The 21669-nt window shown below is 37.3% G+C and overlaps 1 protein-coding gene across 1 annotated transcript in view; it reads left to right on the top strand.

Moving 5' to 3' along the window:
• LOC5572785 (ras-related and estrogen-regulated growth inhibitor-like protein) overlaps positions 1-21669 on the top strand; it is a 60598-nt gene that overhangs the window by 21446 nt on the left and 17483 nt on the right. Inside the window, exon 2 of the mRNA XM_021846979.1 lies at positions 11003-11117. Coding sequence (XP_021702671.1) covers positions 11042-11117 — 76 coding nt within the window. The 5' untranslated portion in view covers positions 11003-11041. The remainder of the gene's footprint in view (positions 1-11002; positions 11118-21669) is intronic.

Raw genomic sequence — 21669 nt, 5'->3', positions numbered from 1 at the left:
ATCGCTAAGTATACGTTCAGGAAACGTTTCAAGAATTCTTTGGAGTAATACCTGGAGTCATTCAAGATAATTTAAGCAGAAATTTATAAAAAAATAGAAGAATACTGCAATAATTCCAGAAAGAACTAGGAGATAAACTGCCAAGGTAATGCATAATAAACACAAAAAATATCTGCAGGAATCCCTATAATAAGTAATTCTTGCGTGAATAAAAAGTACTTGTCCCATCCCTACCTAGATCAATGCTTGGAAATATCCTCAGAGCAGCTTCTAGACGAGTTCTGGATAATTTTCTGGGTTGATTCATGTTAGAATCCTTAGAGAATATTGTAATGGATTTGAATTTTCTTTTAGATAAATTTCCGGAACTCGTGTAAAATTTCGCCAATAAAGATTATCTATATGAATGGCGAGTTCCAACTCCAAGTTACTTTTTTTTTCTAGAATTTCCAACGGTAGTCTCAGCTAAATTTGAAATAATAATAACAAGCAGGGGCCCAGATAGCCGTAGCGGTAAACGCGCAGCTATTCAGCATGACCATGCTGAGGGTCGTGGGTTCGAATCCCGCTGGTCGAGGATCTTTTCGTAAAGGAAATTTTCTCGATTCCCAGGGCATAGAGTATCTTCGTACCTGCCACACGATATACACATGCAAAAATGGTCAATCGGCAAAGAAAGCTCTCAGTTAATAACTGTGGAAGTGCTCATAAGAACACTAATCTGAGAAGCAGGCTTTGTCCCAGTTGGGACGTAACGCCAGAAAGAAGAAGAATAACAAGCAAATTGAAAAGATTTAAGGCGTTGCAGGAAGTACACGAATTCTTGGTCTGACTCGCGTATAAAAACTGGCGCCAGCCAGATGAGCTTCGTCGGGGATGGCGGTGTCAACCAGTTTATTGCACGTTTACGCCATCAGCTGGAACAAATTTGTTGGAAGTTTAATGTCACTTCAATTTACAGCCAAAATCCTGGCGCTTGGCGAGCAGTAGATAGGTATGTGAGTGGGAGGCACACTCTTATTTTCCAATCAACAAACGCGAACCACAAGACGATGGGTTTCTGTTCGGTTCGTTGATATTTCTCAATCAGAATTCATGTAGGTACCTCTGGTGGTACCATTCACGTACCGTATCGTAAAAATAGGCAAGCGCGTCTAAAGTGGGAGTGAGTACATACGCGGTTCCGATCGAATACCGCAACCAGCCGGCGGTGGATGTTAACTAGGGTGGTTCAAATTTTAAAAAAAAGTTTGATAATTCTATCTATCATATCTTTTCTGGCATCGTTATTATATTTTCATCCATTTTGGTAGAGGTGAACCAAAAATATTGAAGGTTTATATAAAAGAAACGAATATAATAAAACACCATGTTGATGCTAGTATAAATGATCGAAACTTGTTTCTCTAGCCTTAATGAAAAAGTTGCAGAAGAAACAAATTCATTTTGAGCTAATTTAGGAGCTTTGTTTGAGGTTTTTGCAGAAGGTCACTGGGCCGTCATCACACATGGAACTAAATAAGAGCAATCAAATTGATGCGTCGGATTGAATTGTTGTCAAAACAACTTTGTTTATTATGAGTTTTCACTTTGAGATGTTAAATTTGTATTTATATTACAATATGAAGGTTTTTGAAACATTTTTCAAAATTTCTCTATAGCGTTGGTGTAAATGTACGCATCACGAAGCACATTACGAACGTGAACCAACGCTAAACAAACATGACAGACTCACGAACGGGCTTAGTGTGAGTAAATTCGCATAAAATAGACAGTAAACTACCAGCTTGTAGTCAAAAACCCTTGGAGATCAGAAATCTCAAAGGGAAATTGCGTTTCTCCAAAAGCGCAATTGATTCTGAACTGCCCCGAGCACGTTCACGAATCACGTTAGCTTCATTTACTCGCGAGCATGACAGATGCGAGTAAATCAGCACTCTGTCACTCGCGAGCATTTTGTTTTATTTTTGCTGCGGTTCAGCAGACATGTTTGCCACTTTCCTTCACAGAATTTCACAGAGTAGTTTTTTTTATCACAGGGATTGTAAAGAAGATATGAGGATTGGATTTTCAAACATTTTTTGTTATTTGAACCACCCTAATGTTCACTCAAAACGGGTGTATTTTTAAACGGAAGATTTGCTTCTTTGCTCTCTATTGCGCTAGGTTTTGGCAGAGCGATGAATATGTCTGTCAAGACTCGGCGAGAAGTGTTGCTAATATTGACCACAAAGCGTATACCGATGAGCTGTTGTGGATTGTGTCTTTTTACGTAGCATCCACAATTACTTGCAATTCTGTTATTTCAATGTTTGTAAGGCTCAACAAATCATCAGTCAACTTCCAGCAATCATCAGAATTTGAAGCTCAAATAAATATTCATGAAAATATTTTATCATTGGAGTTTTGAGATAAATTAACTGTAAGGGCGAAAACCCTCTCTATAAAAGATAAATAATAATAAGGACTGTTCATTAAATAAAGTGGACACGTATTTTTTAAAGCAAACTGTTTATTTTCGAACAAATTCATGAGTTCTCTTGAAATACATGGAAATCAAAGTAATCTCGACCAAATTCACATAAGTTTGAACATTTATTGAGCATTCCTGGATAATGCTCTGACTTTTCTCTTGATGCCTCCCATCGAATTCTACACAACTTTCTTCGTAACTTTTCTTTGTGTTGCTTACCACATTTTCTTGAAAAATTCCATGGAACTTGCTTATCTTCCATCCTTCTTAAGATGTTGTTTGATTATTGCCCAATATTTCAAAATGGGGCATAGTTATGGGCAATTCGGTAGAATCTGCCATGTTTTAACAAATTCGACTTTTTCCTTCTTGATCATCTCTAAAGTAGCTGAAGCATAGTGAGTCGATGCCAGGCCTGGCCAAAACAATGGAGGCTTGTTATACTTTCGGTAGATGGGCAGAAGACGTTTTTAAATGCATTCAGTTCTGTAATTTTCGCCGTTGAATGAACCCGTTGTGAAAAATGTAGTACTTTTCATACCGCATGAGCAAATTGCTTGCCATAAAAAAACTTTTTTCCCAAATTTTTCTGTTCGGATGTATTGCACGTCGTCATAAGCATCTGTTTTCGAAACAGTGTTGAAAAATTGGAATTTGGACACTTCGCGATTTAAGCCAAACCTCGGAACGACAGCTTTTCTGAACACCATTTGTGCAGAATAAATCTGCGTGTCGCCATGTTAAACCGACCTATCGCTTGGAATTTACAACTGTTCGATGTCAACTTTCTTCTGCTGTCAAAATAAACACTTGAGTACACACTGAAACAAAATTTGAATTTTTTCCTTGGAATTGTCACACCAAAATGTTAACAATCAGGTGTCCACTTTCTTTAACCCGTATAAGCCTGAATGAAAGCAAAAATTCTAAAACCCTCACCGCTCAGCGAATTCCTAATGGATTCAAATGATTTTTTGTCAGTATACTGGCGCACATATCTTGTTTCTAGAAGTGGACAGAAGAACGCGGAAATATTGCTGTGGTAGGAGTTATTCCCGCGGATCACTGGGTCAGGTCGGGTGCGTTTGTGCCCCTGGAGGTAAGCAAATTTCAAGTCACAGATTTTTACCGGAATCGGTTATAATGTGGCCACTACATGACGGAATTTTAAGAAAATTGCATCAGTGTAAACCTTTTGAGAAACGTTTGAGTTGGATAAGTATGAGTATTGCACTTGCTTAATCCTACAAATTACCATTTTCGGGTTCCGGGACGCCTCAAACTTACGATAAAGTGGCCAATTTGTATCTGAACATCTGCGCCAAGCTTATGGGAATGCATTTTAGTGCACAATTATGTTTGATTTCTACTTTTCGAGAAATGAAACGAATTACTATCCAACAAATCTATAGTCGGTTCTTCCAGGCATTACGTCCGAATGGTCACATCCGGTGTATTTTAAACGGTGCAAAACTCTTCATTCATAATGTTGAATGACAGATCTAAATGATTTATGCAAATTAAAATGATTGTCATTGCAAATAAATAAAGGTAACTTGGCATGTCCCAAAAAACAGCCATTTTTTACCCGACTTGACCCAGTGACCCACCGGAATAACACCGGCCACATCAATATTTCCGAGTTCCTCTGGCCACTTCTAGAAACAAAATATGTGGGCCAGTGTACTGACAAAAAAATCATTTGAATCCGTTAAGAATTCTCTGAACGGTGAAGGTTTCAGTATTTTTGCTTTCACTCAGGCCTATACGGGTTAATGAACAGTCCTTAATAATAAATTTGCCTATTTACCTTTCAAAAAGTCGAGTCTAGTACATGACGCTGAACACGGCCTTATAGTTGAGGCCGAAATACGTGTATCTGTCAAAGAGTACAAACTTTTGTAGAATTAAATGGTATAGTACTTAATTTAGTTTTTACATTGATTTACAAAATACAATTTAGTAGGTAATAAGCTTATTTTATATCTAATCACATTCCACAAAAATAGCTGAAAAATTACGTTGGGAGGAAAGCGTATTGTAGAGAACCTGACCGTATTACTATTACTATTTTCATAGAATGACTTTTAGTTTTAAATATTTTTACAACGCTTGGAAAGAGGTTGAACTTTACTCAATCGGTTTTACGTAATACAGGCAGTGCATTACAAGCCACTTTGTGCAACAAACTTTTACACGCTCAATCTTTACGTCTTGAGAGGAGTTACCTCCCACCATGCCCTTAGTTAGATTACGCTAGTCCATTATAAAAAAGTAAAACTTTCAACGGGTGTACGATTTTCCCCCATTCGCCTCCCAAACCGCATTACGGACAGGATCATTGATGCTGGTATGAGGTCAACCGAACAAAAGCAGGCTCAAGGCTTTTCGGATCAATTCGCAATCCATTACTTAGCCGTCAATCTTCGATTTCCATCAGAAGCCAGCTTCCTGCAGCGATGATACCGAGCTGAAAAATATTTTCGAAGGACACTTTTGCTTTGACTGTTAGCATAATGGACGATGCGAGAAAAGATGTGGTGATTTGTGCTGATCCACCTTTCAAGAGCTCTGGATTTTGTTTGATGCATGATCCCCCTGTAGAGAAAGGTCATTGAATAAAGAAGTTTATTATTATTTTGGAAGAAAAGCTAAAAATGAAAATGTCAAATGGGTTATTCAGTCTTTATAATTCTAAACGAATTTGTATTTTATGCTTTTCGTATTTGGATTTGTGCTGCAGAAAACTGAGACTGCATACATGCCAGACACTCATTTCTTTGGAATTTTGAATATGAAGAAAGTAAATTGGAGGAAAATTCCGAAATAAATGTGTCTATCAATAAAACAAAAATCCAACTTCATCGGTTTACAACCCGCAGAGATGCTGGCCATCGTCGGAAACCACATCGCGCACTGTTTGTAAACAGAGATCTGTGGTCACCCACTTGTAAGATAGACATTGGCATATAAAAAACACACAAAGAAATACCACTATGAGACGGCTGCAGAGCTGGTCCAATGAATCCGATCCCGACCTTTTTCTCCACTTGACTCAGAGTTGGGGTGTGTTTCAGACATCGGTTTCGGGATGTTTGGGAAACACATCTTGATGAGTGTCTATAATAGTATAAGAGCCGGCTAAGGTTAAGTAAATAACAATTGCGAAAAACTGGTTTGAGAGATTCCTTTCGCATTCCGCCCGAACGCGAGAAGTGGAATCATTTATGCGTGCCACTATGGGCAGTTTCGACATAGAATGGCGGTCAAAAATATTTTTGCGGTCTTATGTCGTATGTCACAAATCTAATATTTTGTTATTCAAATATGTTTTTTTTTTTGAGAAAAGCAAAGAACAAGTGTTGTTTTACGATTTTTGGCCACCTGATCGCCCATAGTGCATGCTACCGCAACCAGCCACGGACCAAGCGTTTCCATCCAATGTTGAAGCGGATTGCAAAGCAGGGCTTATGTATGTAGGGTGGAAATAATTTCAAGGCAGACGATGCGATGGACCAAGCCAAGCGGCGAATATTGATAGTCTGCTCTTTTTCATTCCCTGTGAAGTTGCTCAAAAATTGCCGCCCAAGTGCAGACAGCAAGCGGAATGTTTACAAATGGTTGATTTCGAGATTCGGCTAGTTTAGTTCGAGTGAGATCGTAGAGGAAAACTTATTAGGTTAAGTCGGGTTGACCCGGTTACAGAATGGTGAGGCGATAGTTCGATCTTGATTAAACAAATAATTCATACTCTCAAAACTATATGGTATAAAAAGAAAGCTCTCGGCAAAATTTCAGTGAAAAATCTCTTTTTTCGATTTCTGACATTTTTTTTAGTTTACTGACTTTTTCGGTAGTTCAAAAACCGAGTTATTTTTACCGAACAGATTGAGTGTGTTGTGAAGAATGCACAGCGGATCTTGCAAAAAAATCTGGAAAAATAACGCTTGCAGATTACTACCGAGAATCTTCTAGACAATACTATCTTAAAGTAAAACAATCTAGAAATTCTTCGAGGAACTGTTTAAGGAATCTCTCTTCACAAATTCTCGGTATTTTACCAGATATAGTTTTTGTTCCTATGATAATTTCAGGAATTACTCCAGGAATTATTTCAAAAATTCTTCCAGAAATTGTTTCAAATCTCTACATAGAGTGCATTGATATTTTCATAGAGTGCATTGATAATCCCTCTAAGAGTTATTAGTGGAATGACTACAACAAGTTTCTACAATATTCCTACAAAAGTATAATAACGAAGTTCTCTAACGCTTCAATTTATATACAAATTCATGAAAAATTGCTACAAAACCAGCAAAAGATACTTTAAGAATTGTTTAGAAATTTTCGCTAAGATTCCTACAGAATATACCAAAACTGTTTTAAAGTTTTCCAAGAAATTCCTCTAAGAGTTTCCAGACAACCAGAAGTCGCGTAACAGTTTACGAACAAAGTTGTTTATTTATACAAATTGCATCACATCCGCACTACATGGTGGATGAAATCGTTCGATTGATGGGTTTCCTCGCATAAAATGTTATTGTTTGAGTTCATATGTTCATTTTGTTTCGTCCCGTATACTCGTACAAAGTAAGTCGGATCAATCCGTAGCAGCTGTCAAATGAACTTTGTTATCATAAATTAAGTCGGATAAAAGTACAGATTGATTTGCAATAAAATCGATACACTCGCATTGCCTGCTATTTTTCATCATATAAAAATGCACGTATATCGCCTCCACTTTTGTACGCATAGGGCCTTTTTTCACCATTTTATACGTGCAATTTTCCACATATAAGCATCGCATAATGCAAAAGGTGATTCCGTTATACGTACATTCTGGGTAATTACAGGAATGCCTACAAAAAGTTTCTGCAATAAAAAAGTATATCAAGAAAGTTCTCTAATGCCTTGATTTATCTAGCAATTCTTGAAAAATTGCTACAAAACCTCCAAAAGTGACTTTAAGAATTGTTTTAGGAATTCTCGCAAAGATTCCTTCAGAATATACTAAAAACGTTTCAAAGTTTTCCCAGAAATCACTCTAAGAATTTTCACTGGAATGCCTACAAAAAGTTTCTACAATATTTCTACAAATGTATATCAAGGAAGTTCTTTACACCTTAACTTATCTAGAAATTCTTTGAAAATAACTGCAAAATCATCAAAGTTACTCTAATATTTTTTTAGGAATTCTTGCCAAATACCAAATATGTTTAAATGATAACTCAAGAATAATAAGAATATCATTTACGTCACCTTAGAGAATTCCTATCCACGATCTTCAAGAAACTTGTCAGACATTACTTCTCGAACTTGTCCTGAAAATACATTTTGAATTTATTTGAAGATTTATCAATCGTTTTTGTCAGGAATTACTTTAAGATTTTAATATGATAATTCCTCGCAAAATTCATTCAATGTTTTGCTTAGCTATCTTCAGTAGATCCTAGAGATATAGGAATATTACTAAAATTGGCTTACTCAACGTGGCTAGCCACGCCAACGAATGCGGGAAGGCTTGATAATTCTCCTCAACATCATCAGAGTTCGGTCGGTCAATTTCAGGACCGATACAAGTAATTTGAGCGTTGTGTATTCAGGTTTTCTGCACTCAATCGCAAATTGAGTGGACAACAGAACACTATAACTTTATGTTTAATGTGTTCTTGTCCTTTTCATCTGTTCCACACAATTTCCCTGAGTTGGCCACTCATTGACATATTATTTTAAAACTGTTTAGATGTGCTCGGGTGCTGTGTAAGTTTGTGCTCCGTTAAAATGATACAAAGTTAGTGTGAATTATATCATTATGTCCGAAATTTATTTGTAATTCCAGTGTAATGTTGTTAGCCGTTCGTTCCATGTTTGTTCAAATCCACTTGACGAGCAAAAGCAATTAACGATGTAAGTAATTTTAATTATTGTTCGGACTTGACTTTAACAATACCATAATTTTGTAAAAATGTAGTTTGCCCTGAAGATGAGCAAATAAATGCTCGAAACGTCGGCTTTAATCAAAACAATTGTTTTATTGAACCCGAGGACCGATAATACGCCAAGAAATCTCGAACACCAAATCTGTTACTAGAGCTCTTTAACATCCCGATGAATAGCCAGCTTGTATGGCTTCAAACGTTGACTTGACTTCAATGGCCCAAGCACCATTTAAAAGTGCAAACAAACAGATGATAAAGCGTTCCAAAGCTTGTCCGTGAGTTGTGAAGATGCTTCTTTTCTAAGTGGTGCACGTGGCAAGGATACCGCGTTTGGTTAGTTTATTCGCTCTTAAGGAGAAATGAGCATTCTAATTGACGAGATAAAAACTCCGATGCTAAAGGCACCACACCAAGCCTCCACGTGACAGCCCAAACAATTTGAATCCGTTTTAGAGCGTGGCACTGTTCGTGTTGCTCGCAATGTAATATGGCTTGAGCAGATTATGAAGATCAGAGTGTAGCTTCCAAGGCCTCTTCCGTTCTAGAGTCAAAATATTGGTTCGAACTATGTAATGTGAATCCATTGAAAAGTTCCTCGGAAGAACCAAACTTTTTGAATCAGCGTAAATCAATCAATCCAATTCCCTCAATCCGGTATCCTTACCTCTAGAATTTCCTCGATTTCATTAGCTTTAGAACACCACTCTCACAACGTGATATCATCTCCGCCAATGCCTGCAATCTCGTCACCGCAGGAGAAGAAAATGCGTGTGTCCTCACGAGGCCACACTCCCTCACGGACTGTCGTCATTATTGTGAAAACCTTGTGCAGTGCACGAGTACCATTATGCTGAACATTTTGTGCTCATAATTGGCTACCATCCCATTGAATGAATAAATCTGTCCGTTGTTTGGGGAAGCCACCCACATTAATGTGACGTCACTAGATAGTATAAACTCTTAGTTCTGGTTTCCGCTGCACCGTGCAATCCTGTCTAGCGTCCAGCGAAAGTATGGACACGTGTTCGTACGTACGGAAGTGCCTAACCAACCAGCCAACCAACCAACGGAGCGGAGGCTACACGGGTCAGATTATTTATGTTTTTCATTCCTCCGACTAGCCGGTTTCAATTATTCTCCTTTGAGCCAACTACAATCCCGGAAATTGGTTTCCATAGAGCCCATTATCTCCCGTCTCAGGCAACGAACGATACCGGCTAGCAACTGAGTACCGTTCCGGTTTGATTTCCGATTAGTTTTGTGTATTTGACGCTTAATTTTTTTTTTTGGCTATGAAATGTTTTGATTGAAATTTTACAACGTTATTTTTCTCTTTTCAATATATTCGAATCCTCTGAGCAGAATTTCAATAAAGAAACCAAAAAGTAGGTTGGAGTATCTTGTACCTTTGAATTCTTCCCTAATTGCTTATCTTTGACAGATACGCGTATTTTGACTACCACTTGTAGCCTTATTCTCGGTGAGAATTAAACTCACGCCTCCCAATTCACTAGACAGACGCGTTACCAACTACGCCACGAGAAGATCCTGAAGCAACCTGGATTCGAACTCAATCACGTGGTCTTCTTTTGCGCAAATCGCACTTCTTTCGGAAGGTTAGTCGCAAACACGACGAATTCTAATAAAAGTAAACCTTTAAATAATCATGAAAGCTATTTATTAAGTTTTGAAGTTTTGAATTTTGATATCATACCGAGGCATTGCAGAATTCGCTCTCATTTGAGTATGAAGCATGATCAAAGCAAGCAAAGAAAAACATCCCATCTGTTGCGGTCCACGATCGTCATTGTATCGCAAGGTGTAACAAGTCTAATAAATGGAAGCGGCGAGCGAGAGCCCCAAAGAGAGAGCGATGATCAAATCCATTTTTCTCGCTTGTTTACCGTTGGGGGTGGGTGTTTTTCTTTACTGGCACGATAAACAATCCACGAACTTCCAATAGCAATAGTGTCCCCCAGGCTTGGAGCATGTTTAGAGGGGTTTTATCATGCACTACTATCCCCCAATCTGATAAAAGTTGTAGCAGTATACGATAAACAGTCTCTCATAAAGTGCAGTAAGCTATGATAGTTACAGAGAGCGATACGTCAGAGATTCTCTCAATTTTCTCAGGATTCAATCCCTGATCGGATTCTGAGTCATGTTCGGACTTTGGGACAAAACGGTACGTAAAGAAAATATTAATGTAGGCAACAGACACAAAATGGATAGCTATGGATATGCTAACATTCACTCAGATGGGCTCCTTGCTCCGGATCTCGTTGCTGGCAATATGGGCAGCAACATTTTCTGCAGATGCTTTGCTATCCAAAGATCATACTCAGTTCGTTACCTTTGTGACCTTAGCTTTTCAGCACATGTGGTGAAAAAACATGCTCCGTTCCCATGAATCCAGATTGTTTTCCTTAGAAATGTATAGGTCTGAATTATCCAGATTTCTAATTAATATTTACGGGTATTCTCATATTTCTCGATTTGTTAGCTATTATGTGAACAAAACATGCTATAATTCCCTAAAAAATATTACCATAAAAGTTAACATTTTTAAAACCATTTTTTTTTTTCACAGATATCGTTCCGCAGCAAGTCAGGCCCCAGAGAATCCGCCATGAAGACGGATGAAAAAACCAACGTGCCGAGGGTGCGGATAGCAGTCCTCGGGAACATGAACGTCGGTAAATCAGGTACGTAGATACATTTGTGCTGCTCACTGCAATGCATGGAGCAATTCGGACAATAATGAAGTTGTTTTAGTTTTCATGGTTTGTTACTTCCCATGAAAAAAGCTTATGTGGTAAATATTTAGGGAATATCTAACCAACATTTTTTAATAGTTGGTTACAGGTCATGTTTGTTGTCACTCCATATTAACATGAATACTCCATATTTCTATAAACCAATATACATGAAATTTGACGATTTTCAACCAATTTTTGTGTTACCCAAATGTTATTTTGAAACAATATAAGGCAAATAAGCTGTAACTTGTCTAATGTTTCAACGAAATCAGAATCGATTATTGGTTTTATCAATCAGCATAATCTTAACTTATTATTCCATGAATTTTGAAAGAAGAATTTTTCAAAACATGAGCGTAACATTTGAAAAGGACCTCACTGCCAAATATAAACAAACTCGATTTTTTGTTATTCGTATCAATTTTTAAGGTAAATCATCCCTACATACTCTCACGGATATAGAAAACGCATTTTTGGAGGTAATTTTATTTAAATTTTAAAAATCCCGGTCTGAAAATGGTGTCCCTAGAAGGGCCTAACTGGACATAAAAGGGCTTAACTGAAAATTTTCATCAAAATCAGATTGGCCCTTTTGTACATATTTTATTTTATCCCAAATTTTTTAATATTTAGCCATAGTATTGTATTTTTCTCACATAATTGATGCTAGCGCAATTCAAAGAGGGCAAAACGTAAATATTGAAAAATTCTCAATTGAAGAATTCTCTACCATATTTATTATTCGTATTATAAACTCATTCGCTATTTTACTAGTTTAATCCTTGGGTTTGACACTCATTATAGTCAATTACCTTACACATAATGTTTAAAATCTAAATGAATGCAAACATCATCGGCAGATAGGCCCTTTTACGAGTTTTTAAACCAATTAGACCCTTTGATTGATCATAGTTTCAGTTAGGCCATTGTATAATATGCTAATTTTATTTATTATAGGGGCGATTTGCATTATACTTATTCAAAATCAAACGATTATGTGAGATAAACAAAATATAATAGTTAAATTTTGGAAATTCTTGGATGAAGATTCAGAATCATATTGATTATTCGTATTTCAAGCCCTTTCACTCATTTACTAGTTTTATACAAAATCTTTAATCTAACATTTCTCATTTTCCAGACCTTTTTCAAATGAATCACTAGAATTGTATAAAAAATAAGTAGATGTTTACTTAAAATGGATTAATCAATCATGCACATATTGATACAAGTGAATCTAGGACACTTGATTGACCACAGACAAAAAATCATATTACAAATTTTTGGACTTTTTCGGCCAAAACTCGAAATTTAGACTTTTTTTATACAAAATCAATGGACATATCAATTAGTAAAGTAATATCAATTGTTTTTGATCAGACCTCCTTGTATACATTATCATTCAATGAAGCTGGTCTTTGCTCGTCCATAGAAAGCATACTTTAGCGAGTATGGATTTTTGTACCTAATTTATTAAAATTAAAAGCTCTAATGAATGGTCATGGTTTTTGAACATTCATCAATTCTGACATATTCATGATAACGCTCTAAGAGTCATTGGTAACCGAGTGTGTTGCTCGTTATTACTGAACATATGAATTGATTAACACGTTAGTCTACAGCGCTTTTCTCCCAGTGTAGAAGGTTTTGACGGTATCGTAATCCGGGGTTTCATTGATCAGCGGGGTAACATTGATCGGAATGACTCATCTCATCAAAAGTACGTATTATCATTTATTGATGAAACATTTCCAAATCATGAATGGTGCTTCTCTTCCTTATATTCATGAGCAAATAAAATTTAAAATTTTTCGAAAATTGAGTTTACCTTATGCGTAAATTTGTCAACTTTTTGAAATAATGATTTTAATTGTTAAGGATGACACTACCGAAGATTCATGTCTCACACAAGTTCTGCAAACGTTATAAGCAAGGAAAATGTGATTCTTACTAAAAATGGCATCACCGAAAACGATTCCGTTGTCAAAACTTTTATAAGTTTGCTCAATTAGGCAACATTACCGAATTACTGTTAAGAATGTAAAATTCCCTTAGGCAATTGCCTACCTTTAGGCGTATTCCGTGCTTCGAGGTGTTTTTAATTTTAAAATAACTCAAAAAGTAACTGACTTGTAAGCGTTTGGCTTCATATTCAGTTTCAGGGGCCATGATTTAAGTAAGTAACGACATTTTCAGTATTACCGAACGTTGTTTACATAGCTGATCAATGTTACCCCATATTAAATCTTTCAATTAACAAAATACAGTATATAGTCTCGAGCTATGAGTGGCAGTACTTGTTTTAAAAATATAAAATTTGCATTTTCAAACGAAATATTAAAGAAACATTCAGAAAAATGATCCATGTTACCCCGGATTACGGTACCGTAAAACGGGGTAACTTTGATAATGCTGATTACTTTGATAGTGCGAGACCCACAACATACTAAACAAAATAACAAAGTTTATGTTAATCAGTTTAGAAAAACGAATGCAAAAATAACGAGTATTAGTATAGCACTTACTGTCGAAACTGTTTGCGTTGGAATCAAGTACACACTTAAATTATTTTACGGATTCCTGTAAAATCTCAACAGCTGAACAGTTCGGTGAAATAGTTTAACGGAGTACGGTAAATTTTTACAGTACTCCGTGAAAAATCACCGGAATCCGTAATATTTCGACGGAATTACGGTGTTTTATCTCACCGAACTATTCAGCTGTTGAGATTACGGTGAAATTCACCGTATGAGCTTAGTGTGTACAGTTGAGGATAGATATGCAAATATTAAAAATTTATAAGATTTTAGCATTTTTGAAATGCTCACAAACAATCTGTTCTACGACCACTGTTTGATGAAGTCATAATAATGTCTTCTTTTATCCTTGACAGCCTAGAACATGAATTCGGTCTCAAATATCTTAGCGAAAACCATTTGTACAAACTGGGACCATTTTTGTAATCTAAGTCAGAAATTTCCATATAGCCTTAAACGCCTAGAGGTATGCAACGCCCTATAAATGTTCCGTAATTCATTCAATTTTGTTCGATTTATACTCCACTATCAAAGTTACCCCAAAACAGAGAACCGTCTTTCGATTTTACGAAAAATTATATATCCATTCAGAATAAATCTTTTTGCAATCTATCAACTGCAATCGATAGTTAGGATACCAGTACTTGTTTTTAAAATATAAATTATAATTATTTGAAACAGCATGCATAAACATTCAAGTTTCGAAAAAAAAAAACTATCAATGTTACCCCGTTTTACGGTATTCATTTTTACTATCGGCTCTAAATTTTAAGATGTTAGGAAAGATATTAACGAATAATTTTAACAATCTCTTTCAACTTTGGACTCTTGAGGCTAAATGGATCCTTATAAAAGGGTTATTGAAGATGATGACAGATTTGTGATACATTGATAAGAACAGTTTATAAAACATACAAATTAGAACTTATGTAGAAGTTTTAAGGTAAAAAAGAGATTCTATTTTTTCCTCTAGTTCATGTAATACATCAAATATAATTATTAGTAAACTTTTATCCAGATTTTTTTTCAACTTATATCTTCAAACATACCTTGTTGGCGTCTCCCATGTTTATCTATAGGAGTACATATATTGATGCAGACACCGGTGTACGTTCAATACCGGAAAGGACATCATACCACTTCTTTTCTATGGCTGTCCTTCCATTTTCCGCATTCCTACTGATTGGAACCCGGCTGAAAACAAATTTTCAATGAAACACAAACACCCAGTCAGTTACGTCAAACAGATATTATTGAGAATGGGAAAATGTATGGGGTTTCACTGTTCAGAAAACATCTGCTCGCCGAGTTGCATAATCTTGGAATACAAGTATACTCTCGCATATGCTGCCGCCTATTATGTGCAGGAAGTTATAGATTATGAAATACCAGTAGTCAATCTAAGGCTGAATTCAATTTGAGGAATGCGACGAAAAACCGTTTGTTAACAGCAGTCACTCTATTTAGTATTCGAGCGTTAATTGCCCGTGTGCGTAACCTTACTAATCCCCGTACAGTGATCGTTTGCGTTCATCAACTTCAAACCGAGTGGAGTGACCTTCACGTCACTAGATCAATTTCCCGTTTCCTGACAGCTCGCATCTCACAGGAAAATGGCTTTATGAGTTTTTAAGTATCGTTCTGAATGTGGTAGACGCCACTACCGCACCCATCCTCCCACGTTGCTTCGGTTGCCGTGTCTTGGTTCCTAAAAAACGATCTTTCCAGCTTGATGCATAATGATTGGGAAATACTTCGGAATTCAATTTCCATCGTCGGTTGGTGCATTCTCTTGTTTTCAATTTTCCGTATCGGATCTTCGATGCAGTGAATTCAGGTCAAACTCAAATTCGTTCCCGTAAACAACATACGATGATGTGATTAATCCCGAGATCTTTCATGCATCTCGTTGATCATGCTCACAATGACTTGCGGTCATGTTTATCGTTTCTTCATGGTCTGCTTCTTATTTGCATTACGTGCTCACTGGTTCAGATTTTCCTACTAAGCTGGTGATATTTGTATGCCCCAGAAATTCAACTACGAAAGGATCCTACGCCGATCGGGAATCGAACCCAGACATCTTCATCAAGGCTTGACTTTGTAGCCGTTGATGTTATCACAAGGCTAAGAAATTATACTTTTATTAGGAATGGGCAAGTAAATAAAGTAAATCCACTCTTTTGATCGATTCAGTAACTCATTAAAAAATCAAAACAATAATCAAAAAAAAACAACCAAGCATAACAATTTCTGATTAAAATCATTGAAATATATGAAGCTACACCAAAATTATTGAACACCCTGAACAAATGCTACTGAAATCGTCGAATTTTCAACCGAAATCTTAAAATTTCCGTCGAACTACCAATACGTCAGCAATCGAAAGATTTATTTTCCAAATTTCATCAGTTCTTCTAAAATTTTAAGATTTATTTTGAAACTGCAGAATTCTCTCCGGAATGACAAGATTCTCTCCAATGTTCCAGAATGATTTTCGGAATTCTAGAATTACCACAAAAACACACGAATTCTTACCGAAATCTACGAATTTTCTAAAACTCTAGCAACCTCCGAAATGTTATAATCCAGAACTCCCAGCCCAATCGCAGAATTCTTACAGGAATCCAAGAATTTCAACTAGATGCCCAGAACTCGCGCCGAAATTTCTGATCACCTATTGGAATCCAGCATTCGCACCAAAAAGTTCTAAAATCTCCTATAAAACCTGCACGATTTCTGTAGGTTCCAATAAATCCCGAATTTGTTACAAAAAAAAAACCATAACTTTCAACGAAAAACCAAAATTCAAATAAAAATCCTGAGAGTTCCTACAGGATTCGCAGAAAACCAAGGTTTTTCAAGTCAAACGGGAGGGGTATGGAGGGATGTGCCACCCATCAATATGTAGGTACACTAATCCCCTTTCTATAACGTTTAAAAAATGGACCAATGCACGAGTTCATTAATTTGAACGGTTCCTAATTCATTCGTTACCACGGCCACATAAATAAAACGGCACCGCTCAAACGTCAAATAATGAACTCGTGCATTGGTCCATGAACCTTTGCACGAGTTCACTAGTTTGACGTTTGAACGGTGCCAAATTGACTAGTTACCATGGTCACGTAGATAACACGGCAAACGTCAACGAGTGAACTCGTGCATAGTGGTTTCTGCGCTCGTGTACATACACGTTATATGTCACCAACACTACCTAAAGAGTGCTGGTTGAGCATGAGCATGAGCATTATTGACCGCCTGCAGTTGCTACTCCGTTATTGCAAGAACAGCTGTACTTACACAGGGAACCAACAGACACTACTCGGGATCAGTAGCATCCTCAATGTGTAAGTACTGGTGCTCTCATTATTATAATAAACAATATCGGCGCCGGCTACGTCCGAATGCAGGTCAATTTGGGAATGGGAGGGAAATGTTGACGTGTTACTTGCTTTACAGTAATACAAGTTTACACTACCTAAAGAGTGCTGGTTGAAAATATAAACAAAGATCAGCTGTTCCCAGCAAAATCAAACGGCAGTATTTTCAACCAGCAAATTTGCGCACGTGTTCGTGACACCGCTCGGCGAGAGCTCAATTGGTTAATTGGATTCGGATGACTATTGACTAAGATCGAAGTATTTTTGTGAACTAAGGTCCGTCCTGCCACTTTAAGGGTTAAACTAAGCGTTCGTTAAAAACATGACAAAGAAATAGCGGAATCGACTAGGTATGTAATTCGGTGTCAACAACTGACATTTTTTTCCTTGAAAATATGAAATGTTGCATTATTTTGCTAGCAGTGAGTGTATTATACTTCAAAGTTTCAATGATTGACATTTTCCCAAACAAATTCTTCTCTCAGATCGTCGTTGAAAATTTAAAGCATCACATAGGTCATTCCTACGCTGTCGTCGTCAACCTAGAACACCATTTCTGCACTTAGTCGCACTCCTACCGTTGCAAAACCATGAAGCAAAAAAGAAAAACATCTACATGTATCGAATGTCACTTCCTTTTCCGCCTTCTAAGAGCCGCTCGTTTAAACTCTATCTAACCCTCCCGAGCTGATGAAGTTCTGATGCACACTATAATGAAGCACTTTAAAATTTCCCCTTTTTCAAACTGAATCTCCTGTGCGTTCGCGCACCAGCTTGCCAAAGAAAATATAAACATTGGAGGGCCTCATTTCAACGGTCAGTCCGAAATTGACAACTTGAAAAACAAAGAAATTTCGTTGCCCTACGTTGAATGAACCATGCCCAGTAAGTTGTGACGTGACTTAGCCATCCAGCTGTATGGAAACGACGTCAGTCGATCAACCAACCAATGGACTTTGGAGGGTTATTTTAGGGTACTGTGAGCAAATGTGGCAATATATGATGAACTGTTCATAACTAAATTACATATCAATCAATCAGATGCTTGCATAATGAAAACTGTACCAAGTCGGCATCTGTATCGCAAATATCTGTGGAGCTGAAGGTGCTCCGCGGTAAGACAAATAAACATCATGGAAGAGAGAAAAAAACATAGCCGTTTGGTTTTTCACACCTCACAGCAATAAGTATCCGCCAAGCGAATGGATATATGGTGCAGGCAAAAGTTCAAAATAAACATTCACCCATTGGCGAAATTTTGAAACCGCATAGAAAGGGGCAAAACCGGGAGCAATTTGGCAACAATCCCAGATGCGAGTTTTTCGCAAGACGGTGGTCCGGTCATTGTGTTTATGAGCTGAAATTTTCCACCGGATGGAATCGTACGCGGTACGGAGTTAATTTTATTGGAACAATCTAAATAACGCCAGCACCTGAGCTGTGTTGACTGACGTGAATTGATAGGCCTAAGTGGATGGTGTAGCATCTGATGGAAATTTGCCAGTATCAGGATCGAAGTGGAGATGATCTGTGCAAAATCCAAGGTATCTACCAAAGACAATAAACTTTTGGTTCTTGTATCAGTGTCCTTTTTTACTGATCAAAACGGTGTTTGGACCTAGAAGAGTTTTCATTTTGTTGAGGAATAACTGAAAAAATCTCGGAGAAATTTCCATAGAAAACTCTAGACAAAATTTTGTACGAATCTACATAAGAACTCCTTGCGAGTTATTACTAGATGGAACGCTGGAAGAATTTCTCCTGTAAATTTCCTTAGGTCGATTTTGTACCTTTTTCACCAGCGATAGAATCTTAAGACTTATTTTAATTCGTCCAAAACTGTTAAGTGTACTCGTTACTTAGTTGATAAAAATTGAATTGAATCAAAATAAGGACTCCATTGTCTAGATATGGAAGAAATGAACTGTCAAACGTAATCCACTCAAAAGCGTAGATGAAACTATAGGAAATTATAATCTTCATTCATGACTAGGTATACGCAGCTCCATCTGTTCGTCCCCCGCTGGTTAATGTCCCATTTCAATCCCAATTTCACGTCTTTTCGGAGTCCATTAACCTTTCTGCTCGAGGAACGCACTCGAACTCTACATAAAGCAAATTCATTGGTTCGTGATGAAAGGTTTCGTCCAGGAACATACCCCAAATGCAAAAACACACACAACTGATCGGGCAAATGGGACATCTGCTAGCGCCATTCAGGTTCCGTAACCTCCTACTCTAAACACTGACAGAACTATGGGATGTTTTTGATGATGTCCACCCATCATCATCGGTCCCCAGCAGCAGAAACAGACCAACCAACACGACCCCATGTAGCCAATATGTGGTGGCAGTATATTAGGTAGGGTAGAAGTACTGGTTTTGGTCATTCTAACAGGTTTAGTGATGATATGGGAAGTTCTACATATACAATTTTCAAGTCACATGAAATCTTTTAATCTATGATTTGTAATCAAAACTGAGCAGACACTTTTTATCGCATTGAAGATTGCGATAGCCCTATTAAAGAGGCTATCACAACCAGTTTTTACCACATTTTATTTGTGATTCCTAGCTAATCACATTATACCTTATGAGATAGGCCACCATAACCAAATTATGTATATTAGATCAGCGATTGTATAGAGAATGCAATGATTCATGCTTATTTACTTCGCTAAATGGTGTAAAATCCGCTATGGCAACAACTGGTTGTATGACCAAAACCGTTGCTACTACCCTACCTTCTCAGTATTAACCAGCTGTAGTTTGTCAATCCGTTCCGTCCGCACTCTTCATCTGTCCTACCGCTGCCGCTAATCATCCCATTTCCGTTGGTTTGCGGTAATGTCTTGGCACGTGTGCACTCCACCGAACCTTGATGATAAACTTTCCCATTGTAATGGGATGCAACTTGTAGTTGTGGAATCTCGGGAATTACCTACATGATTAGAATGACCCACATGCGTGGGATTGAAACTTCAATGAATGGAATTCAGTAGAAATTTAATAACAGAAATACGTTAACCAAGGATGGAAGAAAATCGCCTCTAGCGACTAACAACATAGTATTTGAATGATCAAAGAGGGCCGTTGATCTTGCAGAAGCATGATTCGAACAGCTCATCACGCGTGCATAGTAAGGATAAATGGAGCATCTGATGCACTGTTTGTCGCGGGACAAACCGTTTGTCGGATGTTGTTACAAGCCGCGATTAACATGAATCAGAACGCGGTCACGGCATAATTTTTCACTCAGACCATACCCGATTGACATTCGAATCTTAAATGACATACTACAAGGTAGATTGTGGAATAAAAACGTAAAAATCCCTCAAAAGTTATGATTTTGGTTTGCGAACAATTGATCGTTAGCACACATGCCGAGCGATTCATTTTTCGCAGAGCGGAGTTTGTTGTTAGGACTTGACGACTAATGGTTAATCGTTGTTGCTATGATCGCACGATAAAGAACAACCGCGATGCATCATTTATTTTGTCATGATCACTAGATTTCCATCCTTGACGTTAACCAATAGTCTTAGACGTAACAGGCGTAACACTACTCATTTTTCATCGACTATATTTGCATGTTGATATTTTCGCAGACTTTTGCAGATTTTTGCAGAGCTCCGCTGTTTTTTTATGGACTCAACCGGCTCGTCCAGGACCTCAGCCAATCCTCGACGACGACGGACCATGGCGATTTCCAGACCTTTGTAGACCTTTGCTGACCTTAACAGACTTACACAGTTTTTTTTTTTCAAACATTTGCAGACCTTGGTGGACCTTCACGAACCTTCGTGAAACTAAACAGACAATCGCTGAAATTCGCAGATTTTCGACAAGATCTTCGGGTTTTCTCAATCAAGGCCGTTAAGACTCCTCAAGAGGAGCTACAAAGTCATTGAAATGACTATCAAGATATTTTTTATTTTCCTTTTTCGATTTTGGATTCGTATCCAAATATAATAACAAAGATCGTTCCTGGGAATATGCATGGTATACTTTCTAGCTCAACCCTTGGCAGATTTCATAAATAATCCGGCAAACATTCCTAGTAGTTCTTGGAAACTCAACTTTGGTGGAATTCAAAAAAGTGTTCTTTCAAAATTTTTGACTGGTTCCACCTTAACCATTGAAATGACTGAATTCTCCAAGCCTTATTACAGATTTCTGGTGGATTTCTCCATTTCCAGGAAGCATTTGACGCGATATATGTATCAGATATTTAATTTTGATTATATTTCCAATGAAATTTCAGTTAAGAATTCTTCCCAAGGTCCATACTACTAATTTAACATAACTGTCCCACGATTGCTGGGATTTCATATTCGGAGGGGCAACTCAGTCGCATACGACAGCATAGTGAACCCTTGGGAATTCTATTACTATGTTCCTTAAAAGTTCTACAGCTGATTTTTGTAAGTTTCTGAAGATGTCCTGGGGAAATCATTCAAAATTTGAAAGAATCTTTTGGATATCCGATAAAACCTTCAACGAAGTCCTAGAAAAGTTTGACGAATATTTGGAGAGATCTTTTATTGATAACTCACATAAAACCTGTCCAACAAGATT

The sequence above is a fragment of the Aedes aegypti genome, chromosome 2, assembly GCF_002204515.2.
Source record: "Aedes aegypti strain LVP_AGWG chromosome 2, AaegL5.0 Primary Assembly, whole genome shotgun sequence".
Classification (NCBI taxonomy): Eukaryota; Metazoa; Arthropoda; class Insecta; order Diptera; family Culicidae; genus Aedes; species Aedes aegypti.
Note: the sequence above shows the minus strand (reverse complement) of the source record. Positions and strands in the feature narration are given on the sequence as shown.